Source organism: Oncorhynchus keta, unplaced genomic scaffold (genome assembly GCF_023373465.1).
Source record: "Oncorhynchus keta strain PuntledgeMale-10-30-2019 unplaced genomic scaffold, Oket_V2 Un_contig_1222_pilon_pilon, whole genome shotgun sequence".
In the NCBI taxonomy this organism is placed as follows: Eukaryota; Metazoa; Chordata; class Actinopteri; order Salmoniformes; family Salmonidae; genus Oncorhynchus; species Oncorhynchus keta.
The window spans coordinates 238,511-263,343 of record NW_026277801.1 but is presented as its reverse complement, the minus strand read 5'-3'; the positions used below and the strand labels follow the sequence as shown (position 1 = coordinate 263,343).

General features: G+C 46.6%; 1 protein-coding gene across 1 annotated transcript in view; it reads left to right on the top strand.

Annotated features, from left to right (window-relative positions):
- Positions 1–24,833, top strand: part of LOC127917818 (serine/threonine-protein kinase Nek11-like) — a 120,397-nt gene that overhangs the window by 24,154 nt on the left and 71,410 nt on the right. The window contains exons 3-9 of the mRNA XM_052500874.1: positions 6,283–6,448; positions 16,295–16,413; positions 16,610–16,674; positions 20,823–20,949; positions 23,389–23,538; positions 23,720–23,798; positions 24,044–24,051. Of these exons, the coding sequence (XP_052356834.1) occupies positions 6,283–6,448; positions 16,295–16,413; positions 16,610–16,674; positions 20,823–20,949; positions 23,389–23,538; positions 23,720–23,798; positions 24,044–24,051 (714 nt within the window). The remainder of the gene's footprint in view (positions 1–6,282; positions 6,449–16,294; positions 16,414–16,609; positions 16,675–20,822; positions 20,950–23,388; positions 23,539–23,719; positions 23,799–24,043; positions 24,052–24,833) is intronic.

The window sequence follows — 24,833 nt, the reverse complement described above, 5'->3', positions numbered from 1 at the left end:
AGAGGAGGAGAGGTAGAGAGGTAGAGAGGTAGAGAGGAGGAGAGGAGGAGAGGTAGAGAGGTAGAGAGGAGGAGAGGAGGAGAGGTAGAAAGGAGGAGAGGAGGAGAGGTAGAGGAGGAGAGGTAGAGAGGTAGAGAGGAGGAGAGGTAGAGAGGTAGAGAGGTAGAGAGGAGGAGAGGAGGAGAGGTAGAGGAGGAGAGGTAGAGAGGAGGAGAGGTAGAGAGGAGGAGAGGTAGAGAGGTAGAGAGGAGGAGAGGTAGAGGAGGAGAGGTAGAGAGGTAGAGAGGAGGAGAGGTAGAGAGGAGGAGAGGTAGAGAGGTAGAGAGGTGGAGAGGAGGAGAGGTAGAGAGGTAGAGAGGTAGAGAGGAGGAGAGGTAGAGAGGAGGAGAGGTAGAGAGGAGGAGAGGAGGAGAGTTAGAGAGGAGGAGAGGTAGAGAGGATGAGAGGTAGAGAGGAGGAGAGGTAGAGAGGTAGAGAGGAGGAGAGGTAGAGAGGTAGAGAGGTAGAGAGGAGGAGAGGAGGAGAGGTAGAGAGGTAGAGAGGTAGAGAGGTAGAGAGGAGGAGAGGAGGAGAGGTAGAGAGGAGGAGAGGTAGAGAGGAGGAGAGGTAGAGAGGTAGAGAGGAGGAGAGGAGGAGAGGTAGAGAGGAGGAGAGGTAGAGAGGAGGAGAGGAGGAGAGGAGGAGAGGTAGAGGAGGAGAGGTAGAGAGGTAGAGAGGAGGAGAGGTAGAGAGGTAGAGAGGTAGAGAGGAGGAGAGGAGGAGAGGTAGAGGAGGAGAGGTAGAGAGGTAGAGAGGAGGAGAGGTAGAGGAGGAGAGGTAGAGGAGGAGAGGTAGAGAGGTAGAGAGGAGGAGAGGAGGAGAGGTAGAGAGGAGGAGAGGTAGAGAGGTAGAGAGGTAGAGGAGGAGAGGTAGAGAGGAGGAGAGTTAGAGGAGGAGAGGTAGAGGAGGAGAGGTAGAGGAGGAGAGGTAGAGAGGTAGAGAGGAGGAGAGGAGGAGAGGTACGGGAGGAGAGGTAGAGAGGTAGAGAGGAGGAGAGGTAGAGAGGTAGAGAGGAGGAGAGGTAGAGAGGTAGAGAGGAGGAGAGGAGGAGAGGAGGAGAGGTAGAGGAGGAGAGGTAGAGAGGTAGAGAGGAGGAGAGGTAGAGAGGTAGAGAGGTAGAGAGGAGGAGAGGAGGAGAGATAGAGAGGAGGAGAGGAGGAGAGGTAGAGAGGTAGAGAGGAGGAGAGGTAGAGAGGAGGAGAGGTAGAGAGGTAGAGAGGAGGAGAGGTAGAGAGGAGGAGAGGAGGAGAGGAGGAGAGGTAGAGAGGAGGAGAGGAGGAGAGGTAGAGAGGAGGAGAGGTAGAGAGGTAGAGAGGAGGAGAGGAGGAGAGGTAGAGAGGTAGAGAGGAGGAGAGGTAGAGAGGTAGAGAGGAGGAGAGGTAGAGAGGTAGAGAGGTAGAGAGGAGGAGAGGTAGAGAGGAGGAGAGGAGGAGAGGAGGAGAGGTAGAGAGGAGGAGAGGAGGAGAGGTAGAGAGGAGGAGAGGAGGAGAGGTAGAGAGGTAGAGAGGAGGAGAGGAGAGGTAGAGAGGTAGAGAGGAGGAGAGGTAGAGAGGAGGAGAGGTAGAGAGGAGGAGAGGTGGAGAGGAGGAGAGGTAGAGAGGTAGAGAGGAGGAGAGGTAGAGAGGAGGAGAGGTAGAGAGGAGGAGAGGAGGAGAGGTAGAGAGGAGGAGAGGTAGAGAGGAGGAGAGGAGGAGAGGAGGAGAGGTAGAGAGGAGGAGAGGAGGAGAGGTAGAGAGGAGGAGAGGTAGAGAGGTAGAGAGGAGGAGAGGAGGAGAGGTAGAGAGGTAGAGAGGAGGAGAGGTAGAGAGGAGGAGAGGAGAGGTAGAGAGGAGGAGAGGAGGAGAGGTAGAGAGGAGGAGAGGAGGAGAGGTAGAGAGGAGGAGAGGAGGAGAGGTAGAGAGGTAGAGGAGGAGAGGTAGAGAGGAGGAGAGGTAGAGGAGGAGAGGAGGAGAGGTAGAGAGGTAGAGAGGAGGAGAGGTAGAGAGGTAGAGGAGGAGAGGTAGAGAGGTAGAGAGGTAGAGAGGAGGAGAGGTAGAGAGGTAGAGAGGTAGAGAGGAGGAGAGGTAGAGAGGAGGAGAGGTAGAGAGGAGGAGAGGTAGAGAGGTAGAGAGGAGGAGAGGAGGAGAGGTAGAGAGGTAGAGAGGAGGAGAGGAGGAGAGGTAGAAAGGAGGAGAGGAGGAGAGGTAGAGAGGTAGAGAGGAGGAGAGGTAGAGAGGTAGAGAGGTAGAGAGGAGGAGAGGTAGAGGAGGAGAGGTAGAGAGGTAGAGAGGAGGAGAGGTAGAGAGGAGGAGAGGTAGAGAGGAGGAGAGGTAGAGAGGAGGAGAGGAGGAGAGGTAGAGAGGAGGAGAGGTAGAGAGGTAGAGAGGAGGAGAGGTAGAGAGGAGGAGAGGTAGAGAGGTGGAGAGGAGGAGAGGTAGAGAGGTAGAGAGGAGGAGAGGTAGAGAGTAGGAGAGGTAGAGAGGAGGAGAGGTAGAGAGGAGGAGAGGTAGAGAGGTAGAGAGGTAGAGAGGAGGAGAGGTAGAGAGGAGGAGAGGTAGAGAGGAGGAGAGGAGGAGAGGTAGAGAGGTAGAGAGGTAGAGAGGAGGAGAGGTAGAGAGGAGGAGAGGAGGAGAGGATGAGAGGTAGAGAGGAGGAGAGGAGGAGAGGTAGAGAGGAGGAGAGGAGGAGAGGTAGAGAGGTAGAGAGGAGGAGAGGTAGAGAGGTAGAGAGGAGGAGAGGAGGAGAGGTAGAGGAGGAGAGGTAGAGAGGTAGAGAGGAGGAGAGGTAGAGAGGTAGAGAGGTGGAGGAGGAGAGGAGGAGAGGTAGAGGAGGAGAGGTAGAGATGTAGAGAGGAGGAGAGGTAGAGGAGGAGAGGTAGAGGAGGAGAGGTAGAGAGGAGGAGAGGAGGAGAGGAGGAGAGGTAGAGAGGAGGAGAGGTAGAGAGGTAGAGAGGTAGAGGAGGAGAGGTAGAGAGGTAGAGAGGAGGAGAGGTAGAGGAGGAGAGGTAGAGGAGGAGAGGTAGAGAGGTAGAGAGGAGGAGAGGAGGAGAGGTAGAGAGGTAGAGAGGAGGAGAGGTAGAGAGGTAGAGAGGAGGAGAGGTAGAGAGGTAGAGAGGTAGAGAGGAGGAGAGGTAGAGAGGAGGAGAGGAGGAGAGGTAGAGAGGTAGAGAGGTAGAGAGGAGGAGAGGTAGAGGAGGAGAGGTAGAGGAGGAGAGGTAGAGGAGGAGAGGTAGAGAGGTAGAGAGGAGGAGAGGAGGAGAGGAGGAGAGGTAGAGAGGAGGAGAGGTAGAGAGGTAGAGAGGTAGAGAGGTCGAGGAGGAGAGGTAGAGAGGAGGAGAGGTAGAGGAGGAGAGGTAGAGGAGGAGAGGTAGAGGAGGAGAGGGAGAGAGGTAGAGAGGAGGAGAGGAGGAGAGAGGAGAGGTAGAGAGGAGGAGAGGTAGAGAGGTAGAGAGGTAGAGGAGGAGAGGTAGAGAGGAGGAGAGGTAGAGGAGGAGAGGTAGAGGAGGAGAGGTAGAGAGGAGAGGTAGAGAGGTAGAGAGGAGGAGAGGAGGAGAGGAGGAGAGGTAGAGGAGGAGAGGTAGAGAGGTAGAGAGGAGGAGAGGTAGAGAGGTAGAGAGGTAGGAGGTAGAGAGAGGAGAGGTAGAGAGGAGGAGGGTAGAGAGGTAGAGAGGAGGAGAGGAGGAGAGGTAGAGAGGAGGAGAGGAGGAGAGGAGGATAGGTAGAGAGGTAGAGAGGAGGAGAGGAGGATAGGTAGAGAGGTAGAGAGGAGGAGAGGAGGAGAGGAAGAGAGGTAGAGAGGAAGAGAGGTAGAGAGGAGGAGCGGTAGAGAGGTAGAGAGGAGGAGAGGAGGAGAGGTAGAGAGGTAGAGAGGAGGAGAGGAGGATAGGTAGAGAGGTAGAGAGGAGGAGAGGAGGAGAGGTAGAGAGGTAGAGAGGAAGAGAGGTAGAGAGGAGGAGAGGTAGAGAGGTAGAGAGGAGGAGAGGAGGAGAGGTAGAGAGGTAGAGAGGAGGAGAGGAGGAGAGGTAGAGAGGAGGAGAGGTAGAGAGGTAGAGAGGAGGAGAGGTAGAGAGGTAGAGAGGTAGAGAGGAGGAGAGGTAGAGAGGTAGAGAGGTAGAGAGGAGGAGAGGTAGAGAGGTAGAGAGGAAGAGAGGAGGAGGGGAGAGAGGTAGAGAGGTAGAGAGGAGGAGAGGAGGAGAGGTAGAGAGGTAGAGAGGAGGAGAGGTAGAGAGGAGGAGAGGTAGAGAGGTAGAGAGGAGGAGAGGAGGAGAGGTAGAGAGGTAGAGAGGAGGAGAGGAGGAGCGGTAGAGAGGTAGAGAGGAGGAGAGGTAGAGAGGTAGAGAGAGAGGTAGAGAGGAGGAGAGGTAGAGAGGTAGAGAGGGTAGAGAGGAGGATAGGTAGAGGGTAGAGAGGTAGAGAGGAGGAGAGGTAGAGAGGTAGAGAGGAGGAGAGGTAGAGAGGTAGAGAGGTAGAGAGGAGGAGAGGTAGAGAGGTAGAGAGGAGGAGAGGAGGAGAGGAGGAGAGGTAGAGAGGTAGAGAGGTAGAGAGGTAGAGAGGTAGAGAGGGAGAGGAGGATAGGTAGAGAGGTAGAGAGGTAGAGAGGTAGAGAGAGAGAGGTAGAGAGGTAGAGAGGTAGAGAGGTAGAGAGGTAGAGAGAGGAGGAGAGGTAGAGAGGTAGAGAGGAGGAGAGGTAGAGAGGAGGAGAGGAGGAGAGGTAGAGAGAGAGGGAGGTAGAGAGGAGGAGAGGTAGAGAGGTAGAGAGGAGGAGAGGTAGAGAGGAGGAGAGGAGGAGAGGTAGAGAGGAGGAGAGGAGGAGAGGTAGAGAGGTAGAGAGGAGGAGAGGTAGAGAGGTAGAGAGGAGGAGAGGTAGAGAGGTAGAGAGGAGGAGAGGTAGAGAGGTAGAGAGGAGGAGAGGTAGAGAGGAGGAGAGGAAGAAAACACTTGACAAAACGTCTGTTCTCCAAGTCTCAGCCTCATCACCATATGTCCCCCTGGATTAGAGTACAGACGTATACTGGGATTCAAGCAAACCTGCAATGTGAAAAGTAATATTGTTCATCTGCTACAAAACTGTCTTTCTTTTTTTTCGGTGAATGACCGCCAAGACAAGGTTAAGTTAATAAGAGTAGTTTTCGACATGTCCAAAGACATTTGATGCAAATGTCTCTATGAAGGGATGATGGCATTTCTTCCCACAGGGCAGGTTTTATGAACCACACTTTCAATGTTTGAGAAAATATATATTTTTGTTGTTCTTTTTCGGGGGGGTTTGATGAGAAGTACATGGAACTTGTTTTACATTTGTTAATTCCTGCAGCAAGATTACATGGACCCACCACTGTGAGGTGGATGTTTTTCCTCTTGAAGGACAATCTTGGACAACAGGCTAATGTGTCCAGTTAGGAGAATAACAACAATGGCATCCTTTCCTTTGTACTGAGTTCTTCCCACAGGGCCCTTCTCCCTGTCCTTCAAACACAACTCAACACAACTCCAGATTACTCTTTGCTCCTGTCCTGTCCCTCTGTACTGACCAAAGACCCAGACATCCTGTCCTGTCCCTCTGTACTGACCAAAGATCCAGACATCCTGTCCTGTCCCTCTGTACTGACCAAAGACCCAGACATCCTGTCCTGTCCCTCTGTAATGACCAAAGACCCAGACATCCTGTCCTGTCCTGTCCCTCTGTACTGACCAAAGACCCAGACATCCTGTCCTGTCTCTATGTACTGGCCAAAGACGCAGACTTCCTGTCCTGATGACAGCCTCTGTGTGTGTGTGTGTGTGTGCGTGCGTGTGCATGCACGCGTACATGTGTGTATGTACCCAGGACCAGACAGGGGACTGGAGAAAACATACATTTTAAACGATCTGTCTGAATGATGTTCCCTGTCCCTGCCCAGGATGATAATTGGGGTACGGTGGTCAACTTACGTCTATTGCCAGCTTTTCACATTTGCAGTCCCTAATACTCTATATGGATATATGGGCCACAGGTAGCCTAGTGGTTAGAGCATTGGGCCAGTAAGCGAAAGGTTGCTAGATCCCTGAGCTGACAAGATAGAAATCTGTCATTCTGCTCCTGAACAAGGCAGTTAACCCACTGTTCCTAGGCTGCCATTGTAAATGAGAAGTTGTTCTTAACTGACTTGCTTGGTTAAATTAAAAAGAAAAATAACTTGCTACTACGTACATGTGTTGCCCATTTTGGAAAAACCCCTTACTATAACCTTTCTCTCTCCTTTGCCATCTGACCTTTGATCCCTAGTAAGGTGCTGAAGGAGATCCCTCTGGGGGACCTGCGTCCTAACGAGACAGTCCAGGCATCCCAGGAGGCTCAGCTCCTGTCCCAGCTCCACCACCCAGCCATCATCACTTTTTATGGCAGCTTTCTGCATAGAGACTCCTTCTGCATCATCACTGAGTACTGTGAGGTAGGACTGATGTCTCCAGATCTCTTGGAGTCTTTTGTGCTGTTGCAATCTCAATCACAACCTTGAATAATGCATTCATTCTCGAGTTCCCTCGGTCAGCTGGACTGGCATCAGGTCAGGGCATCAACCATGCAGTGAGGAAATATTCTCCACCATCGGTCCGTTTTCAGTTTCCTCGTTTGACCTTGGCAGGGATCGTGTGTACCTTGCCACTGCATTCTCAGTTGTTATTTTCTGTCAGAAACATGTGAACTTTGCACATACACTGAATTGCGCCTGGGCTGGAATAATATATTATGGCCTTTCTCTTGCATTTCAAAGATGATGGTATAGAAAACAAAATCACCAACATATATAACATATTTTCTTTGTATTATCTTTTACCAGATCTAATTATATTCTCCTTCATTCATTTCACAGTTCCACAAACTTCAAAGTGTTTCCTTTCAAATGGTATCAAGAATATGCATATACATTTGAAGTCGGAAGTTTACATACACTTAGGTTGGAGTCATTAAAACTTGTTTTTCAACAACTCCACAAATTTCTTGTTAACAAACTATAGTTTTGGCAAGTCGGGTAGGACATCTACTTTGTGCATGACACAAGTCACTTTTCCAACAATGGTTTTACAGACAGATTATTTCACTTCACAATTCCAGTGGGTCAGAGGTTTAGTTGTCGGTGCCTTTAAACAGCATGGAAAATTCCAGAAAATATGTCATGGCTTTAGAAGCTTCTGATAGGCTAATTGACACCATTTGAGTCAATTGGAGGTGTACCTGTGAATGTATTTCAATGCTTACCTTCAAACTCAGTGCCTCTTTGCTTGACATCATGGGAAAATCATAAGAATTCTTTTGACTAGTTTTGTATGTGTATCTAATATATATATATATTTATCTCATGTCATTGCTTACATTATGCATAAATAAGACCTTATAGATGCAGTCTTGGTCATGATATGGTTTCAGTTTTTTTATGTATTATTAGAAAATAATTGTAGACCTCCATAAGTCTGGTTCAACCTTGGGAGTAATTTCCAATCGCCTGAAGGGTACCACGTTCATCTATACAAACAATAGTACGCAAGTATAAAACACCATGGGACCACACAACCGTCATAACGCTCAGGAAGGAGACGCGTTCTGTCTTCTAGAGATGAACGCTGTCACGTTCTGACCTTTATTTCCTTTGTTTTGTCTTTATTTAGTATGGTCAGGGCGTGAGATGGGGTGGGCAGTCTATGTGTGTTTTCTATGTTGGGGTTTTGAGTTCAGCCTAGTATGGTTCTCAATCAGAGGCAGGTGTCGTTAGTTGTCTCTGATTGAGAATCATACTTAGGTAGCCTGGGTTTCACTTTGAGTTGTGGTGTTTGTTTCCAGTGTTTGTTGCCACACGGTGCGGTTTGGTTTCGTTCATGTTCACGTTTATTGTTTTGTATTTCATAGTGTTCAGTTTATATCTTAAAATAAACGTTATGGACACTTACCACGCTGCACATTGGTCCTCCGATCCTTCTCACATCTCCTCCTCAGAGGAGGAGTAATGCAGTTACAGAAACACCCACCAACCAAGGACCAAGCAGCGTGGTAACAGGCAGCAGCAGCAGCAGGAGAGGCAGCGATACCTGGAGAGATGGACTTGGGAGGAGATTCTGGATGGCAAAGGACCTTGGACTCAGCCAGGGGAATATCGCCGTCCCAAAGCAGAGCTGGAGGCAGCGAAAGCAGAGAGGCGCCGGTGAGAGGAGGCAGCACAGCAGCGCGGCTGGAAGCCCGAGAGGCAGCCCCAAAAATGTATTGGGGGGTGGCACACGGGGAGTGTGGCGAGTTCAGGTAGGAGACCTGCGCCAACTTCCCCTGCTTACCGGAGAGCGAGAGGGACCGGGCAGGCACCGTGTTATGCTGTGGAGGGCACAGTTTCCCCAGTGCGTGTGGATAGCCTGGTGGATAGCTCCTCGTATCGTCTGGGCTAGAGTGGGCATCGAGCCAGGTGCCATGGAGCTGGCTCTACGCATCTGGTCTCCAGTGCGTCTCCTCAGGCCGGCGTACATGGCACCAGCCTTACGCATGGTGTCCCCGGTTCGACAGCACAGCCCAGTGTGGGCTATTCCACCTCGCCGCACTGGCCTGGCTACGGGGAGCATTCAGCAGGTAGGTTGGGCAGGCTCGGTGCTCAAGAGCTCCAGTGCGCCTGCAGGTCCGTCTACCCAGTGCCACCTCCACGCACCAGCCCTCCGGTGGCAGCCCCCGCACCAGGCTGTCTCTCCATCATCTGCCTACAAGTGCTCCCGCCTGTCCAGCGCTGCCAGAGCCTTCCTCCTCTCCAGCACTGTCAGAGACTCCCATCTGTCCTGAGCCGCCAGAGTCTCCAGTCTGTCCTGAGCCGCCAGTCTCCCGTCTGTCCTGAGCCGCCAGAGTCTCCCGTCTGTCCTGAGCCGCCAGAGTCTCCCGTCTGTCCTGAGCCGCCAGAGTATCCCGTCTGTCCTGAGCCGCCAGAGTCTCCCGTCTGTCCTGAGCCGCCAGAGTCTCCCGTCTGTCCTGAGCCGCCAGAGTCTCCCGTCTGTCCTGAGCCGCCAGAGTCTCCCGTCTGTCCTGAGCCGCCAGAGTCTCCCGTCTGTCCTGAGCCGCCAGAGCCGCCAGTCTGTCCTGAGCCGCCAGAGCCGCCAGTCTGTCCTGAGCCGCCAGAGCCGCCAGTCAGCCAGGAGCCGCCAGAGCTGCCAGTCAGCCAGGAGCCCTGACCTCAATCTTATAGAAAATTAGTGGGCAGAACTGAAAAAGCATGTGCGAGCAAGGAGGCCTACAAACCTGACTCAGTTACACCAGCTCTGTCAGGGGGAATGGGCCAAAATTCACCCAGCTTATTGCGGGAAGCTTTTGGAAGGCTACCTGAAACGCTTGACCCAAGTTAAACAGTTTAAAGGCAATGCTACCAAATACTAATTGAGTGTATGTAAACTTCTGACCCACTGGGAATGTGATGAAAGAAATAAAAGCTGAAATAAATAATTCTCTCTACTATTATTCTGACATTTCAAATACTTAAAATAAAGTGGTGATCCTAACTGACCGGAGACAGGGAATTTTTACTAAGCTTCAATGTCAGGAATTGTGAAAATCTGAGTTTAAATGTATTTGGCTAAGGTGTATGTAACCTTCCGACGTCAACTGTGCTTGCTTCAGGTCATGAGCCACAGACAGTTAGATTTGGGTATGTCATTTTAGGGGAATTTTAAAAAAAAGGGTCCAATCCTTAACACCTGCCCTTTCCACAACACAGACTGACCAGGTGAATCCAGGTGAATCCAGGTGAATCCAGGTGAATCCAGGTGAAAGTTAAGATCCCTTGTTGATGTCACTTGTTAAATCCACTTTAATCAGCGTTGATGAAGGGGAGGAGACAGGTTAAATTGTTCAGCTTGGAGACAATTGAGACATGGATTGTCTATTTGTGCCATTCAGGCGGTGAATGGGCAAGAAAATATTTAAGTGTCTTTAAACGGGGTACGGTAGTAGCTGCCTGGTGGGGGTGGGGGGTGGGGGGGGTGCAACTCAATATTAGGAAGGTGTTCCTAATGTTTGGTATACTCAGTGTATATTTCAACATAGCATGTCATTGTTATTCAAGGTAGAACAAATGTACAGAATCATCTACACACACCTTATTCAATACTGCATTATCACAGCATTAAAATAGGACTATAGAAGGCCACAGATGTATGAATTTCATTTGATCACCATGTTGCAGGAGAACTTTCCAGGAAATGTCAAATGTGTAGTGTGTTTTTAATTTCCCCTTTGAAATATCATACTTGATTTTCCTTTATGATAAATGTATCAACCCCTACAAAAATGTCCATGAATTATAATCACATAATTCACATTTCCTGTTGCTGCAGGATTATTTTCCTGCAGTAGCAAACTGGCTCAAATTAGGATCCTACATGTGTATATGGTTGTTCTGATCCCGGCATGCACTTATCGTGTTATAAAGTCATGGCTTGGTGATTTTCTTATATAACACCATGGCTTGGAATCACTCCATACAGCGAACATGATTACATGGTCACTGTGGTTCCCTGCACCAGAGCAGCACACCTCTCTCTTCAAACTGTAGCCCTGTAGGTGTTCCAAGCTAGAGAGAGTCACGGGGAAATGTCTGAAGTGTCAGAGCATGGAACAAGTGATTGATCTGTGCCCCCTCCTTCTCCGCCCCCCTTCTCTCGCTCTCTCCCAGTTTTTCTTTTCAACTTGTCAAAGTGTTTGCTGTATAGATTACAGCAGGTAGGGGTTCTGTCCTCCAGTCCTCTCTCCTACTAGATTACAGCTGTATGGGTCCTGTCCTCCAGTCTTTCTCCTACTACAGTAGATTACAGCAGGTAGGGGTCCTGTCCTCCAGTCTTTCTCCTACTACAGTAGATTACAGCAGGTAGGGGTCCTGTCTTCCAGTCTTTCTCAAAAATATCATGGTGTACAAGACACCTGTCTGATTGGCGCCTGTCTGAGTGGACTGATCCATTGTGGAGGCCGTGGGGATGGCACAGTCCATCAGTCTAAGAGATGTGCTACTGAAATTGTGTATGGTTATATTATGTAAGAACCATGATGCAACACAAATCAAAATGCAAATTATTTTATAGAAAATGCGCTTTCTCCCACGTTGGATAGTGGTTACTGTCCTGAAACACATCAGGTTCTGAAACACATCAGTGTGCTGTTGAATTTGCATTTTTTTCTAGACCATGTTGCTATGTGCATAATAGCAAAGTTAACCAGCATATTGGAGTTGAGAACAATGTGGTGGAGGCAGCAGCGGTTTTAGGAGACGAGAAAACAACCTTAATTGTCTAAGAAAAGTGAGGAGAGAGGAAACTCCAACTTAATTAGGTCTATAATCAACAGCCTAACTGTTAAATGTGCCTGGCTTTGTAAATCTTCCATATATATCTACAGAAATAAGACAGATCCTGCTTCTGTTGTCTGTTTGACTGTTTGTTTAATAGCCTACTGATTCTGTGAGCAATAAGCCTTACGCAACCACATGTCGAATAAACAATTCCACAAATTCGTCTGTTTTTAATCTTTGCTATGCTGTAATAAAGGCTTTACACTTTTTTTCATAAGACCAGCCTCTCTGGCATTATTTATCATTTATTTCATGTTGTTTACTCTGTTCCAAATTGTCCCCAAAATTATATTTATAATATATTTTTTTAAATATCCCTCCTTTTTCCTTGATCTCCTTCTTGTTGTTATTATTACTATTATTATGATGAGCATGATAATTATAATAATAAGTCATATCATTATAATTAGTAGGCTTAGTATAGCAGCTGTTACGGTTTTCATGTGGTGAAGGAGAGTCGGACCAAACTGCAGCGTGTAGATTAAGCGATCCATGTTTAATAAACAACGTAGACACGAAAAAACACAAACACTACAAAACAATAACGTAACGAAAACAGCCTATACTTTGTGTAAACTAACACAGAACAAGGACATCAGGACCCTAAGGACAATCACCATGACAAACTCAAAGAATATGGCTGCTAAATATGGTTCCCAATCAGAGACAACGATAAACACCTGCCTCTGATTGAGAACCACTCCAGACAGCCATAGACTTTGCTAAAACACCCCACTAGCTACAAATCCCAATATATACATACCAAAACCCCAAGACAAAACACACCACAATACAAAAACCCATGCCACCCTGGCCTGACCCCATACATAAAGATAAACACAAAATACTTCGACCAGGGTCGTGACAGCAGCCTTGTATAACCACCATTGAGCTGTAGGCCTAAGAGCGCATCCTGTTTAGTCTTAATACTGTAACTTACTGAGGCCTTAGGCCTATATTTCAACACTTTTATAGGCTACAATAAATAGGCCTAAACTCCCCATTTAGTAAATTGCGTTCACAAATATATGTGTCTGTTTTTAGTCTTTGCTGTAATAAAGGCTTTACAAGAAAAAAACTCAAATTGCTACAATAGACTCTCTATTACGCTTGTAATGTATTTGATGTTGTTTACATTGTTCCAAATGGTAAGAAATGTTGTATTGTAATCTAACAGCAGCTGTTTGGCAGAGACATAATATACATGAAGCGCTGGCTCCTTACCTTCTTTTTCTTGATCTCCAGGATTTTCCACAACTTGTCAAATTTATTCCTCACGTCTGAACTCCCCTTTTACCTCCTGAGCAACCAGTAAACATTATTTTGTTTGTCAGTTTGTTTGTCACTTCCTGTGCATCCATTTTGCTGTCATGCGTTACGGTGTTCAGAGTTTGTTATAAGCAGTTTATTGATGTGATTCTGATACACTATAGGTCAGTCCCTATTAGTCATGTGCATGCGATGCATACATGTGTCACGTAAAGAGAGTGAGGGTTCAGGGAATAGGGAATGTTTTAGCTAAACAAATGAGGAATTTCGGAACAAAACTTTTCAGAAATGGCTGTAATTATGTTGCAGCAACATTGACAGTACAATACACACTGTCGATGTTCTGTGGTGGTCACTGCAGCAGGGAGGAGAGAGAGACAACACTATAAACACTGTTGATGTTCTGTGGTGGTCGCAGCAGGGAGGAGAGAGAGACAACACTATAAACACTATAAACACTGTTCTGTGGTGGTCACTGCAGCAGGGAGGAGAGAGAGACAACACTATAAACACTGTTGATGTTCTGTGGTGGTCACTGCAGCAGGGAGGAGAGACAACACTATCAACACTGTCGATGTTCTGTGGTGGTCACTGCAGCAGGGAGGAGAGACAACACTATAAACACTGTTGATGTTCTGTGGTGGTCACTGCAGCAGGGAGGAGAGAGAGACAACACTATAAACACTGTTGATGTTCTGTGGTGGTCGCTGCAGCAGGGAGGAGAGAGACAACACTATAAACATTACTATAAACACTGTTCTGTGGTGGTCACTGCAACAGGGAGGAGAGAGAGACAACACTATAAACACTGTTGATGTTCTGTGGTGGTCACTGCAGCAGGGAGGAGAGACAACACTATAAACACTGTTGATGTTCTGTGGTGGTCACTGCAGCAGGGAGGAGAGACAACACTATAAACACTGTTGATGTTCTGTGGTGGTCACTGCAGCAGGGAGGAGAGACAACACTATAAACACTGTTGACAACACTTATAAACACTGTTGATGTTCTGTGGTGGTCGCTGCAGCAGGGAGGAGAGAGAGACAACACTATAAACACTATAAACACTGTGGTGGTCACTGCAACAGGGAGGAGAGAGAGACAACACTATAAACACTGTTGATGTTCTGTGGTGGTCGCTGCAGTAGGGAGGAGAGAGAGACACCACTATAAACACTGTTGATGTTCTGTGGTGGTCACTGCAGCAGGGAGGAGAGAGACAACACTATAAACACTGTTGATGTTCTGTGGTAGTCGCTGCAGCAGGGAGGAGAGAGAGACAACACTATAAACACTATTGATGTTCTGTGGTGGTCACTGTAGCAGGGAGGAGAGAGAGACAACACTATAAACACTGTTGATGTTCTGTGGTGGTCACTGCAGCAGGGAGGAGAGAGAGACAACACTATAAACACTGTGTTCTGTGGTGGTCACTGATGTTGATGTTCTGTGGTGGTCACTGCAGCAGGGAGGAGAGAGAGACAACACTATAAACACTGTTGATGTTCTGTGGTGGTCACTGCAAGGGAGGAGAGAGACACCACTATAAACACTGTTGATGTTCTGTGGTGGTCCTGCTGAGGTTCTGTTCTGGTGGTCGCTGCAGCAGGGAGGAGAGAGAGAGAGACAACACTATAAACACTGTTGATGTTCTGTGGTGGTCACTGCAGCAGGAGGAGAGAGAGACAACACTATAAACACTGTTGATGTTCTGTGGTGGTCACTGCAACAGGGAGGAGAGACACCACTATAAACACTGTTGATGTTCTGTGGTGGTCGCTGCAGCAGGGAGGACACCACTATAAACACTGTTGATGTTCTGTGGTGGTCCTGGTCACAACACATAAACAGGATGTTCTGTGGTGGTCACTGCAGCAGGAAGGAGAGACAACACTATAAACACTGTTGATGTTCTGTGGTGGTCACTGCAGCAGGGGAGGAGAGACAACACTAAAACACTGCTGATGTTCTGTGGTGGTCACTGCAGCAGGGAGGAGAGACACCACTATAAACACTGTTGATGTTCTGTGGTGGTCACTGCAGCAGGGGAGGAGAGACAACACTAAAAACACTGTTGATGTTCTGTGGTGGTCACTGCAGCAGGAGGAGGAGAGACAACACTATAAACACTGTTGATGTTCTGTGGTGGTCGCTGCAGCAGGAGGAGACAACACTATAAACACTGTTGATGTTCTGTGGTGGTCACTGCAGCAAGGACAACAACACTATAAACACTGTTGATGTTCTGTGGTGGTCACTGCAGCAGGGAGGAGAGAGACAACACTATAAACACTGCATGTTTCTGTGGTGGTCACTGCAGCAGGGAGGAGAGAGAGACAACACTATAAACACTGTTGATGTTCTGTGGTGGTCACTGCAGCAGGGAGGAGAGAGACAACACTATAAACACTGTTGGTGGTGGTCACTGCAGCAGGGAGGAGAGAGACAACACTATAAACACTGTTGATGTTCTGTGGTGGTCACTGCAGCAGGGAGGAGAGACAACACTATAAACACTGTTGATGTTCTGTGGTGGTCACTGCAGCAGGAGAGAGACAACACTATAAACACTGTTGATGTTCTGTGGTGGTCACTGCAGCTAGGGAGGAGAGAGAGACAACACTCTAAACACTGTTGATGTTCTGTGGTGGTCACTGCAGCAGGGAGGAGAGAGAGACAACACTATAAACACTGTTGATGTTCTGTTGGTCACTGCAGCAGGGAGGAGAGAGAGACAACACTATAAACACTGTTGATGTTCTGTGGTGGTCACTGCACCAGAGGAGAGAGACAACACTATAAACACTGTTGATGTTCTGTGGTGGTCGCTGCAGCACAACGGGTGCTGGTCCCATATTTTAACAGAGCAGCAAGTCTGAAGGAGACATAATCAAATCAATTTCGGACTCCCTCTAGTCATTTTTGAAGTTTTAATTATTTAATTAAACAGTTCCCTTAAAGCATTTTGAGCCTCACCTGACACAGATACAGCTTATGTTGTTCCATCACCCCCATATACACACAAAATACACTTTCCCCCACACACACTCAGATGCTCGCAGGCATGCACACACACACACACACACACACACACACACACACACACACACACACACACACACACACACACACACACACACACACACACACACACACACACACACACACACACACACACACACACACACACTTCCAGAACATCATAACCCACTCATTGCCTCTCAGAATGAACCAGTGAGGACACCCCCACAGTTCCATTAAGAAGTTCATTGGTGCTGTTCTGTTCTCGCTGGAAGTCCCATTAGAGAGAATGAAGCTCAGATCTCATTCCAGCTTATCCTCACAGACAGTTAAATGGTCACAATGGCAGCTGACAGAGGACCTTTCTGTCTGGAGTGTAAAATAGAGACGAGGATTCAGAGCTCTCTTAGTGTTGATGCACTAGCTCTTACAGTTAGAGTTGATGCACATTTCCCCAGAATGGAAATGAAGGAACTTATAGACGTATCGGAATGGTTATTTTGTAAAAGGTTTTCCACAATGTGTATCCACAATAGTGTGTTGGTGGGTGTGCGCGTGCATGCGCCTGTGTACGCTTGCATGCATTTACTGTGATGTGGGTATCTGTATGAATATCTAAGTCTGTTGCTATAATACTCTATGCTCTAGGACAGGGACTTGGACTGTCATCTGGAAGAAGTGAGAGAAGCAGGGCAGAGCTTGCCTGAGACCCAGGTCACTGATTGGCTGATCCAGCTGCTGCTTGGACTCCACTACATGCATAACAGGTTCATACTGTATTTATATGTTTGTCAAAAATGAAGAGTACATAAGGGGGAGGTCTAATAACCACAGGGATCTAAACAAGGATATATTTGGACTTCAAAGTATCATGATTGCATCGTACAAGGTTTATTTCTTTATTGTATTCCTGCCTGTCTGCTTGTCTGCTGATGTCTGTTTGTCCTGCCTCCTCTGTCCCAGGCGCATCCTCCATAGAGATCTGAAGGCCAAAAATATCTTCCTGAAAAGGAACATAGTTAAAATCGGTGAGTTCCAATGCAGCAGGGGCCCATGGGAGTTTTTTTGTTTGTTTGAAATCTTTGCTAGTCCTTAAAAGTGCAGGGAGGCTGTGTCACTCCTGTTAAATTCTAAGGCTCTCTCCATATGTCTGCGGCATACAATTATCTACAAAGGTAATGGATGAATTGTCACGACTTCCGCCGAAGTCGGGTCCTCTCCTTGTTTGGGCGGCACTCGGCGGTCGGCGTCGCCAGTCTTCTAGCCATAATCGATCCACTTTTCATTTTCCATGTGTTTTCTCTTGTTTTTCCTCACACCTGGTTTCAATTCCCTCAATCATTTGTTGTGTATTTAACCCTCTGTTCCCCCATGTCTTTGTCTGGGATTGTTTATTGTCAAATCAAATCAAATCCAATTGTATTTGTCACATACACATGGTTAGCAGATGTTAATGCGAGTGTAGCGAAATGCTTGTGCTTCAGTTCCGACAATGCAGTAATAACCAACAAGTAATCTAACTAACAATTCCAAAACTACTGTCTTATACACAGTGTAAGGGGATAAAGAATATGTACATAAAGATATATGAATGAGTGATGGTACAGAGCAGCATAGGCAAGATACAGTAGATTGTATCGAGTACAGTATATACATATGAGATGAGTATGTAAACAAAGTGGCATAGTTAAAGAGGCTAGTGATACATGTATTACATAAGGATGCAGTAGATGATATAGAGTACAGTATATACGTATGCATATGAGATGAATAATGTAGGGTATGTAACATTATATTAGGTAGCATTGTTTAAAGTGGCTAGTGATATATTTTACATCATTTCCCATCAATTCCCATTATTAAAGTGGCTGGAGTTGAGTCAGTGTCAGTGTGTTGGCAGCAGCCACTCAATGTTAGTGGTGGCTGTTTAACAGTCTGATGGCCTTGAGATAGAAGCTGTTTTTCAGTCTCTCGGTCCCAGCTTTGATGCACCTGTTCTGACCTCGCCTTCTGGATGATAGCGGGGTGAACAGGCAGTGGCTCGGGTGGTTGTTGACCTTGATGATCTTTATGGCCTTCCTGTAACATCGGGTGGTGTAGGTGTCCTGGAGGGCAGGTAGTTTGCCCCCGGTGATGCGTTGTGCAGACCTCACTACCTCTGGAGAGCCTTACGGTTGAGGGCGGAGCAGTTGCCGTACCAGGCGGTGATACAGCCCGCCAGGATGCTCTCGATTGTGCATCTGTAGAAGTTTGTGAGTGCTTTTGGTGACAAGCCAATTTCTTCAGCCTCCTGAGGTTGAAGAGCGCTGCTGCGACCTTCTTCACGATGCTGTCTGTGTGAGTGGACCAATTCAGTTTGTCTGTGATGTGTATGCCGAGGAACTTAAAACTTACTACCCTCTCTACTACTGTTCCATCGATGTGGATAGGGGGGGTTCCCTCTGCTGTTTCCCGAAGTCCACAATCATCTCCTTAGTTTTGTTGACATTGAGTGTGAGGTTATTTTCCTGACACCACACTCCGAGGGACCTCACCTCCTCCCTGTAGGCCGTCTCGTCGTTGTTGGTAATCAAGCCTACCACTGTTGTGTCGTCCGCAAACTTGATGATTGAGTTGGAGGCGTGCGTGGCCACGCAGTCGTGGGTGAACAGGGAGTACAGGAGAGGGCTCAGAATGCACCCTTGTGGGGCCCCAGTGTTGAGGATCAGCGGGGTGGAGATGTTGTTGCCTACCCTCACCACCTGGGGCGGCCCGTCAGGAAGTCCAGTACCCAGTTGCACAGGGCGGGGTCGAGACCCAGGGTCTCGAGCTTGATGACGAGCTTGGAGGGTACTATGGTGTTGAATGCCGAGCTGTAGTCGATGAACAGCATTCTCACATAGGTATTCCTCTTGAATATTGTAAGTGCTTGTGCACGTGCTGTTTGGTGCGTGACGGGTTTTGTACCCAATATACTTGTTATTTTTATGCTGTGGGTTTTGCTATTAAACTGCTCCGGTTATTACTAAGTTCTGCTCTCCTGCGTCTGACTTCCCTGCCACCGATTACGCACCGATTACGCACCCCTTACAGGAATACAAAACTGTTGAAAGTACACCCAGTTAATACACAGCACACAGTTTATACACAGCACACCGTTTACACACAGCACACAGTTTATACACAGCACACAGTTTATACACAGCACACAGTTTATACACAGCACATAGTGTGTACACAGCACACAGTTTATACACAGCACACAGTTTATACACAGCTCACAGTTTATACACAGCACACAGTTTATACACAGCACACAGTTTATACACAGCACACAGTTTATAAACAGCACACAGTTTATACACAGCACACAGTTTATACACAGCACACAGTTTATACACAGCACACAGTTTATACACAGCACACAGTTTATACACAGCATACAGTGTGTACACAGCACACAGTTTATACACAGCACACAGTTTATACACAGCACACCGTTTACACACAGCACACAGTTTATACACAGCACACAGTTTATACACAGCACACAGTTTATACACAGCACACAGTTTATACACAGCACATAGTGTGTACACAGCACACAGTTTATACACAGCACACAGTTTATACACAGCACAGTTTATAAACAGCACACAGTTTATACACAGCACACAGTTTATACACAGCACACAGTTTATACACAGCACACAGTTTATACACAGCACAGTTTATAAACAGCACACAGTTTATACACAGCACACAGTTTATACACAGCACACAGTTTATACACAGCACACAGTTTATACACAGCACACAGTTTATACACAGCATACAGTGTGTACACAGCACACAGTTTATACACAGCACACAGTTTATACACAGCACACAGTTTATACACAGCACACAGTTTATACACAGCACACAGTTTATACACAGCACACAGTTTATACACAGCACACAGTTTATACACAGCACACACAGCACACAGTTTATTTATAACAGCACACAGTTTATACACAGCACACAGTTTATACACAGCACACAGTTTATACACAGCACACAGTTTATACACAGCACACAGTTTATACACAGCACACAGTTTATACACAGGTTTATACACAGCACACAGTTTATACACAGCACACAGTTTATACACAGCACACAGTTTATACACAGCACACAGTTTATACACACAGCACACAGTTTGTACACAGCACACAGTTTATACACAGCACACAGTTTATACACAGCACACGGTTTGTACACAGCACACAGTTTATACACAGCCCACAGTTTATACACAGCACACTGTCTGTAGCCCACTGTGTAAATCACTGCCAGTTGTTTGCTGGAGGAGGACATGTGTTGGCGTGCTGCTGGAGCTGTGCATCAAGGTTGCGGGGGTACTGTCTTAACTTCTGCCGAGTTGGTGCCTCTCCTTGTTCCGGCGGTGTTCGGTGGTCGACGTCACGGTTTTCTAGCCACTACCGATCTATGTTTCATTGTCCATTTGTTTTGTCTTTGTGTACACACCTGGTTTCCATTACAATATTATTTATTCCCTATTTAACCCTCTGGTTCCCACATGGTTTTGTGCGTGTTTGTTCGTTGTGAAGTGTTCGCTATTTTCTGTGAGCTGGAGGATTTTCCCTGTGTGGAATTTATTTTGTTGTTTATTCGAGTAAAGTATGTTATTTACTCAGTTCTGTGTCCTGCACCTGACTCCTTCCTACCTGCTGCACATTGACACTTGACAAGAACATAATCAGGGCAGGCACTTTAATGTGCTGATGGTTCAATTCCAAACAGAAAACTGTCTAATTTAATGTGCTGATGGTTCAATTCCAAACAGAAAACTGTCTTTCTTTCCTCTTCCTATGATGACTCATCCTTGTCACTCGAAAGAGGACTGGATAGGTGAAAGCAATATGGCAGACACTTCTTTCAGCCTTTTTATTGTCCTTCTGCATAGTGCTCACACCCATCATCCCCCTGGTCCTTTCAGATGGGATCAATGAGGGCACAGGAAATAGGAACAGGTTCCAGTTTGGAAATAATCAAAGTCTAGATTTAGTATTATTAGGCAATGTATTGTTGCTGTTTATTGTTCTTTGTTTTGTTTCCTACCTTGTGCAAATTGCACTCTACAAATATAATATATTATTATTATAAGTGTTGCTCTTCCCCCGTTCAGGTGATTTTGGGGTGTCCTGTCTGCTGATGGGGTCATGTGACCTGGCCACCACCTTCACGGGCACGCCTTACTACATGAGCCCTGAAGTCCTGAACCACCACGGTTACGACTCCAAGTCTGATATCTGGTAGGAAGGTGGAGCAGCACACTGAGGCTCAAAGACAGAAAGGTCAAAGTTAGGTTAAAGTTCAAATGTAAAGAAAGGTAAGGTTAGATAGGTTGAACGGTGAGTGGACATTGACATTTATCTTGATGCTGCACTGTGTGTTTATGTGTGTAGTGACTTTCTTAACACTTGTAACGCGTGTTTTGTGTTGTGGCAGCCACCACATGTTCTATTATGTGAATGTTTGTCATGTTTAAAACTTTTAATGAAACAAACACCTGTTTAGAGCTCTGTGTTTTGAAGATTAGTTATTTTTTGATTCTCATTCCCCTCCGAACCTCAAGAGAGTTGTTGACATCCAGTTTCCTCCTCCGTCTCTGCTTTCTGCTAAGGCTACAGTGCGGAGTTCAGAATGCTGTGTAATGCTGTCACGTATCAAGGCAGACACTCATTGTGAGATTTGGCTGGCATTTCCTTCAAAGCAGTCCAAAAGGAGCATGGCTAAGAGGCACTTTGGATATGGACTGGAATATGTGATGAGTAATGAAGTGTAGAAGAGGGGTAGAAATGGATTCATGTATAATGATGAATGGAGTCGATACGGCCGTTGGTCTGATCAGCAGGAGAGCATAAAGAACACCTTTAATGCCAAGAGCGACTACAGATCCCTCATATTTTACTGCAGTCTGAAGTGCAAGCATCTACTGAACTCAAAGTTGTTTGAAAAGAATGCAACAGTAGTAACTGTACATGACTTCCCTCAGCACCAGTGCTCCATGGTTTCAAATAATCGTCTTTATGAGAAGTTATTCATGAAGAAGAATCTGAGTAGAGCCGGTAGAACATAGTACTGAATGGAGACAAAAGGTCTGTCAACTCTGCACTGTCCCTCCCAGCTGCCAGCAGCTTCCTTCCACCCCTGGCCTCCCCCTTCTTTCTCTATTCATCTGTTTTCAAGAGGAAATTACCACTAATCCCAGAGTGGGAGTGGAAAATTGGCTTATTTTATCCAACAGAGAGACCAATAAGCCAATTGAGAAGATGGTGGTGATCTCAGACACTGATACACAGCCCTCTGGGTAGTCTGTTGCCTCCCACTCCTCCTCACTCCGCTAGGCTCAGCGTCTCTTCCCATAGACCACACTAATGAGAGAGGAAGTGGTCACCTCACGCCTCGACCGCTCTACTGTACCACGCACGGCCCGTTTAGCTGATCTCACAAGGAGGAGAGGGCTCACTGTAGGTAACAAGTAAAGACAGGAAGTGGGAGATGGACTTTAAGGGTTAGAAAGAGTACGAGGATTAGAGCAACAAGTAGAGTCATAACTCTGTTAGGTCACAATGAGACATTGCCTGGTGGTAGATGTTTGAAATCCCTGTAATACATGGATGTCCACTCCTCTTCCCAATCCCTTCTTCTTATTTTACATCAAATAATACAATTATTACTTGATATAAAAACAATGGAACATTTGATATGGAAAATAAGATGGAGGCTTCCAGGGAAATGTAGATGATATTGTTTGTTTCTCCTCCATTATAGTATCTGAATACATTCATAGTCATTGTAGAATCACTCTGTCCATTTGTATTACTTGCATTGTTGTTCTGGTGTACTGTGTGGCAGGATGCAATAAAACAAGAGATTAGGAGAGTGTGATATTAAAGACAAAGAGGTGGATGATTGACAAATAATACCTTTAACTCTCTAACTTCCATCTGCTTCCTGTCATCGTTTGGTTATCTCTCTATTCCACCAAGAGTAATAACGGGAGCTAGTATATTCATTCACATATGTCTGGCGGGCATTTATTCTTCTCCCATCTAATCTGTTTATTCATGGCCACTTTCCTTTGATGCCAAACAACCTGCAGGAGAAGGGAGCTTTATTACACCTCGATATAAGATGTGTACAGATCCATTATCAGATGTGTTAATGTTCTCACTTCTTACTGGTCTGTTTAGAGTCCATGTGGGGTATTAGTCATATTGGAAATATGAGACGACATTGATTTATCGATTCAATTACACAGTAGATCAGAGTGTCAGGTCGCACACCCCTTCCAAGTGCAGGTAATGAACATGGAATGGAAGGACCGTTTTGATACAGTAGGTGACCTTATCACTGCTCAGATGGATGGGGACCTCAAAGGTTACCTCAACTGGCACCGACTGTTCCATACGACTGGACTTCAGGCCAGGACCAGTGGATCCTGGTGCAGTTATATCCTTAACCAATATAGGTGTACCCAGAGGTGTTGATGATATCACTACCATTGTGAACTGTGCGTGTGTGTGTGTGTGTGTGTGTGTGTGTGTGTGTGTGTGTGTGTGTGTGTGTGTGTGTGTGTGTGTGTGTGTGTGTGTGTGTGTGTGTGTTTCAGGGCCATAGGCTGTATCCTGTATGAGATGTGTTGGCTGATTGTGTGTGTGTTGTGTGTGTGTGTGTGTGTGTTTCAGGGCCATAGGCTGTATCCTGTATGAGATGTGTTGCCTGTCACACGCCTTTGAAGGACACAACTTCTTGTCAGTTGTGATGAAGATAGTGGAGGGAGAAACCCCCAGACTGACAGACAGATACTCTCTGGAGCTCAACACACTCATGCAAAGGTGAGAAGGCATTAGCTGGAGAATGTAAGGGTCAACTCAGTAACACATAGGTCAGAGTTCAATCCTCTCACATTGTGCTTCAACGTGTACAAAAAATGATAATACAGGATAAAGAGTGTCTTACCTGCCTTCAAACCCGAACCCTTAACTTATCCAGAACCATGTGCTGCCTCTCTTTTAGGATGCTGGAGAAAACCCCGTCATCCAGGCTCTCTGCTGCAGAAGCTCTGAAGACAAAATTCATTGAGGACAGTATGCAGGTTAGACCTATCCTGGAAACATAACACATATCACAGCAATATAAATACTTCCTAAGGCTGATTGATTGGTTGATTCATTGGGGTGGCTCCAAAGGTCAAATGGGGCGGAGCTATGGTACCAGAATCACAGACTAATCAAACCTACTGGCTGGTTGGATTTACTCAATGTTAAATTGACTTCCTGTCATAGTTCACTTTTCTCCACAGCACATTTTCTGTGTTCATAACCTTTTCTACCATGACAGGTTAGAAAGTCAGCATTTCATCTGTCGTCCACATTCTTATTGACAATACACACACACACACACACACACACACACACACACACACACACACACACACACACACACACACACACACACACACACACACACACACACACACACACACACACACACACAGTCAATGAAATGTAAAGCCAGCTAAGCTCATGTGAGATGTCAAATAATGTACTGTATCTGAAGCATGTACAGTGCCTTGGAAAGTATTCAGACTCCTTGACTTTTTCCACATTTTGTTACATTACAGCCTTATTCTCTTATTATTATTTTCCCCTCATCAATCTACACACAATACCCCATAATGAAAAAGCAAAAATATGTTTTTAGACGTTTTTGCTCATTTATAAAAAATAAACATATTTTTTACATAAGTATTCAGACCCTTTACTCAGTACTTCGTTGAAGCACCTTTGGCAGTGATTACAGTCTCGTGTCTTCTTGGGTATGACACTACAAGCTCGGCACACCTGTATTTGGGGAGTTTCTCTTATTCTTCTCTGCAGATCATCTCAAGCTCTGTAAGGTTGGATGGGAACGTTGCTGCACAGCTATTTTCAGGTTTCTCCAGAGATGTTTGATTGAGTTCAAGTCTGAGCTCTGGCTGGGCCACTCAAGGACATTCAGAGACTTGTCCCGAAGCCACTCCTGCATTGTCTTGGCTGTGTGCTTAGGGTCGTTGTCCTGTTGGGAGGTGAACTGTTGTCCTGTTGGGAGCGCTCCGGAACAGGTTTTCATCAAGGATCTCTCTGTATTT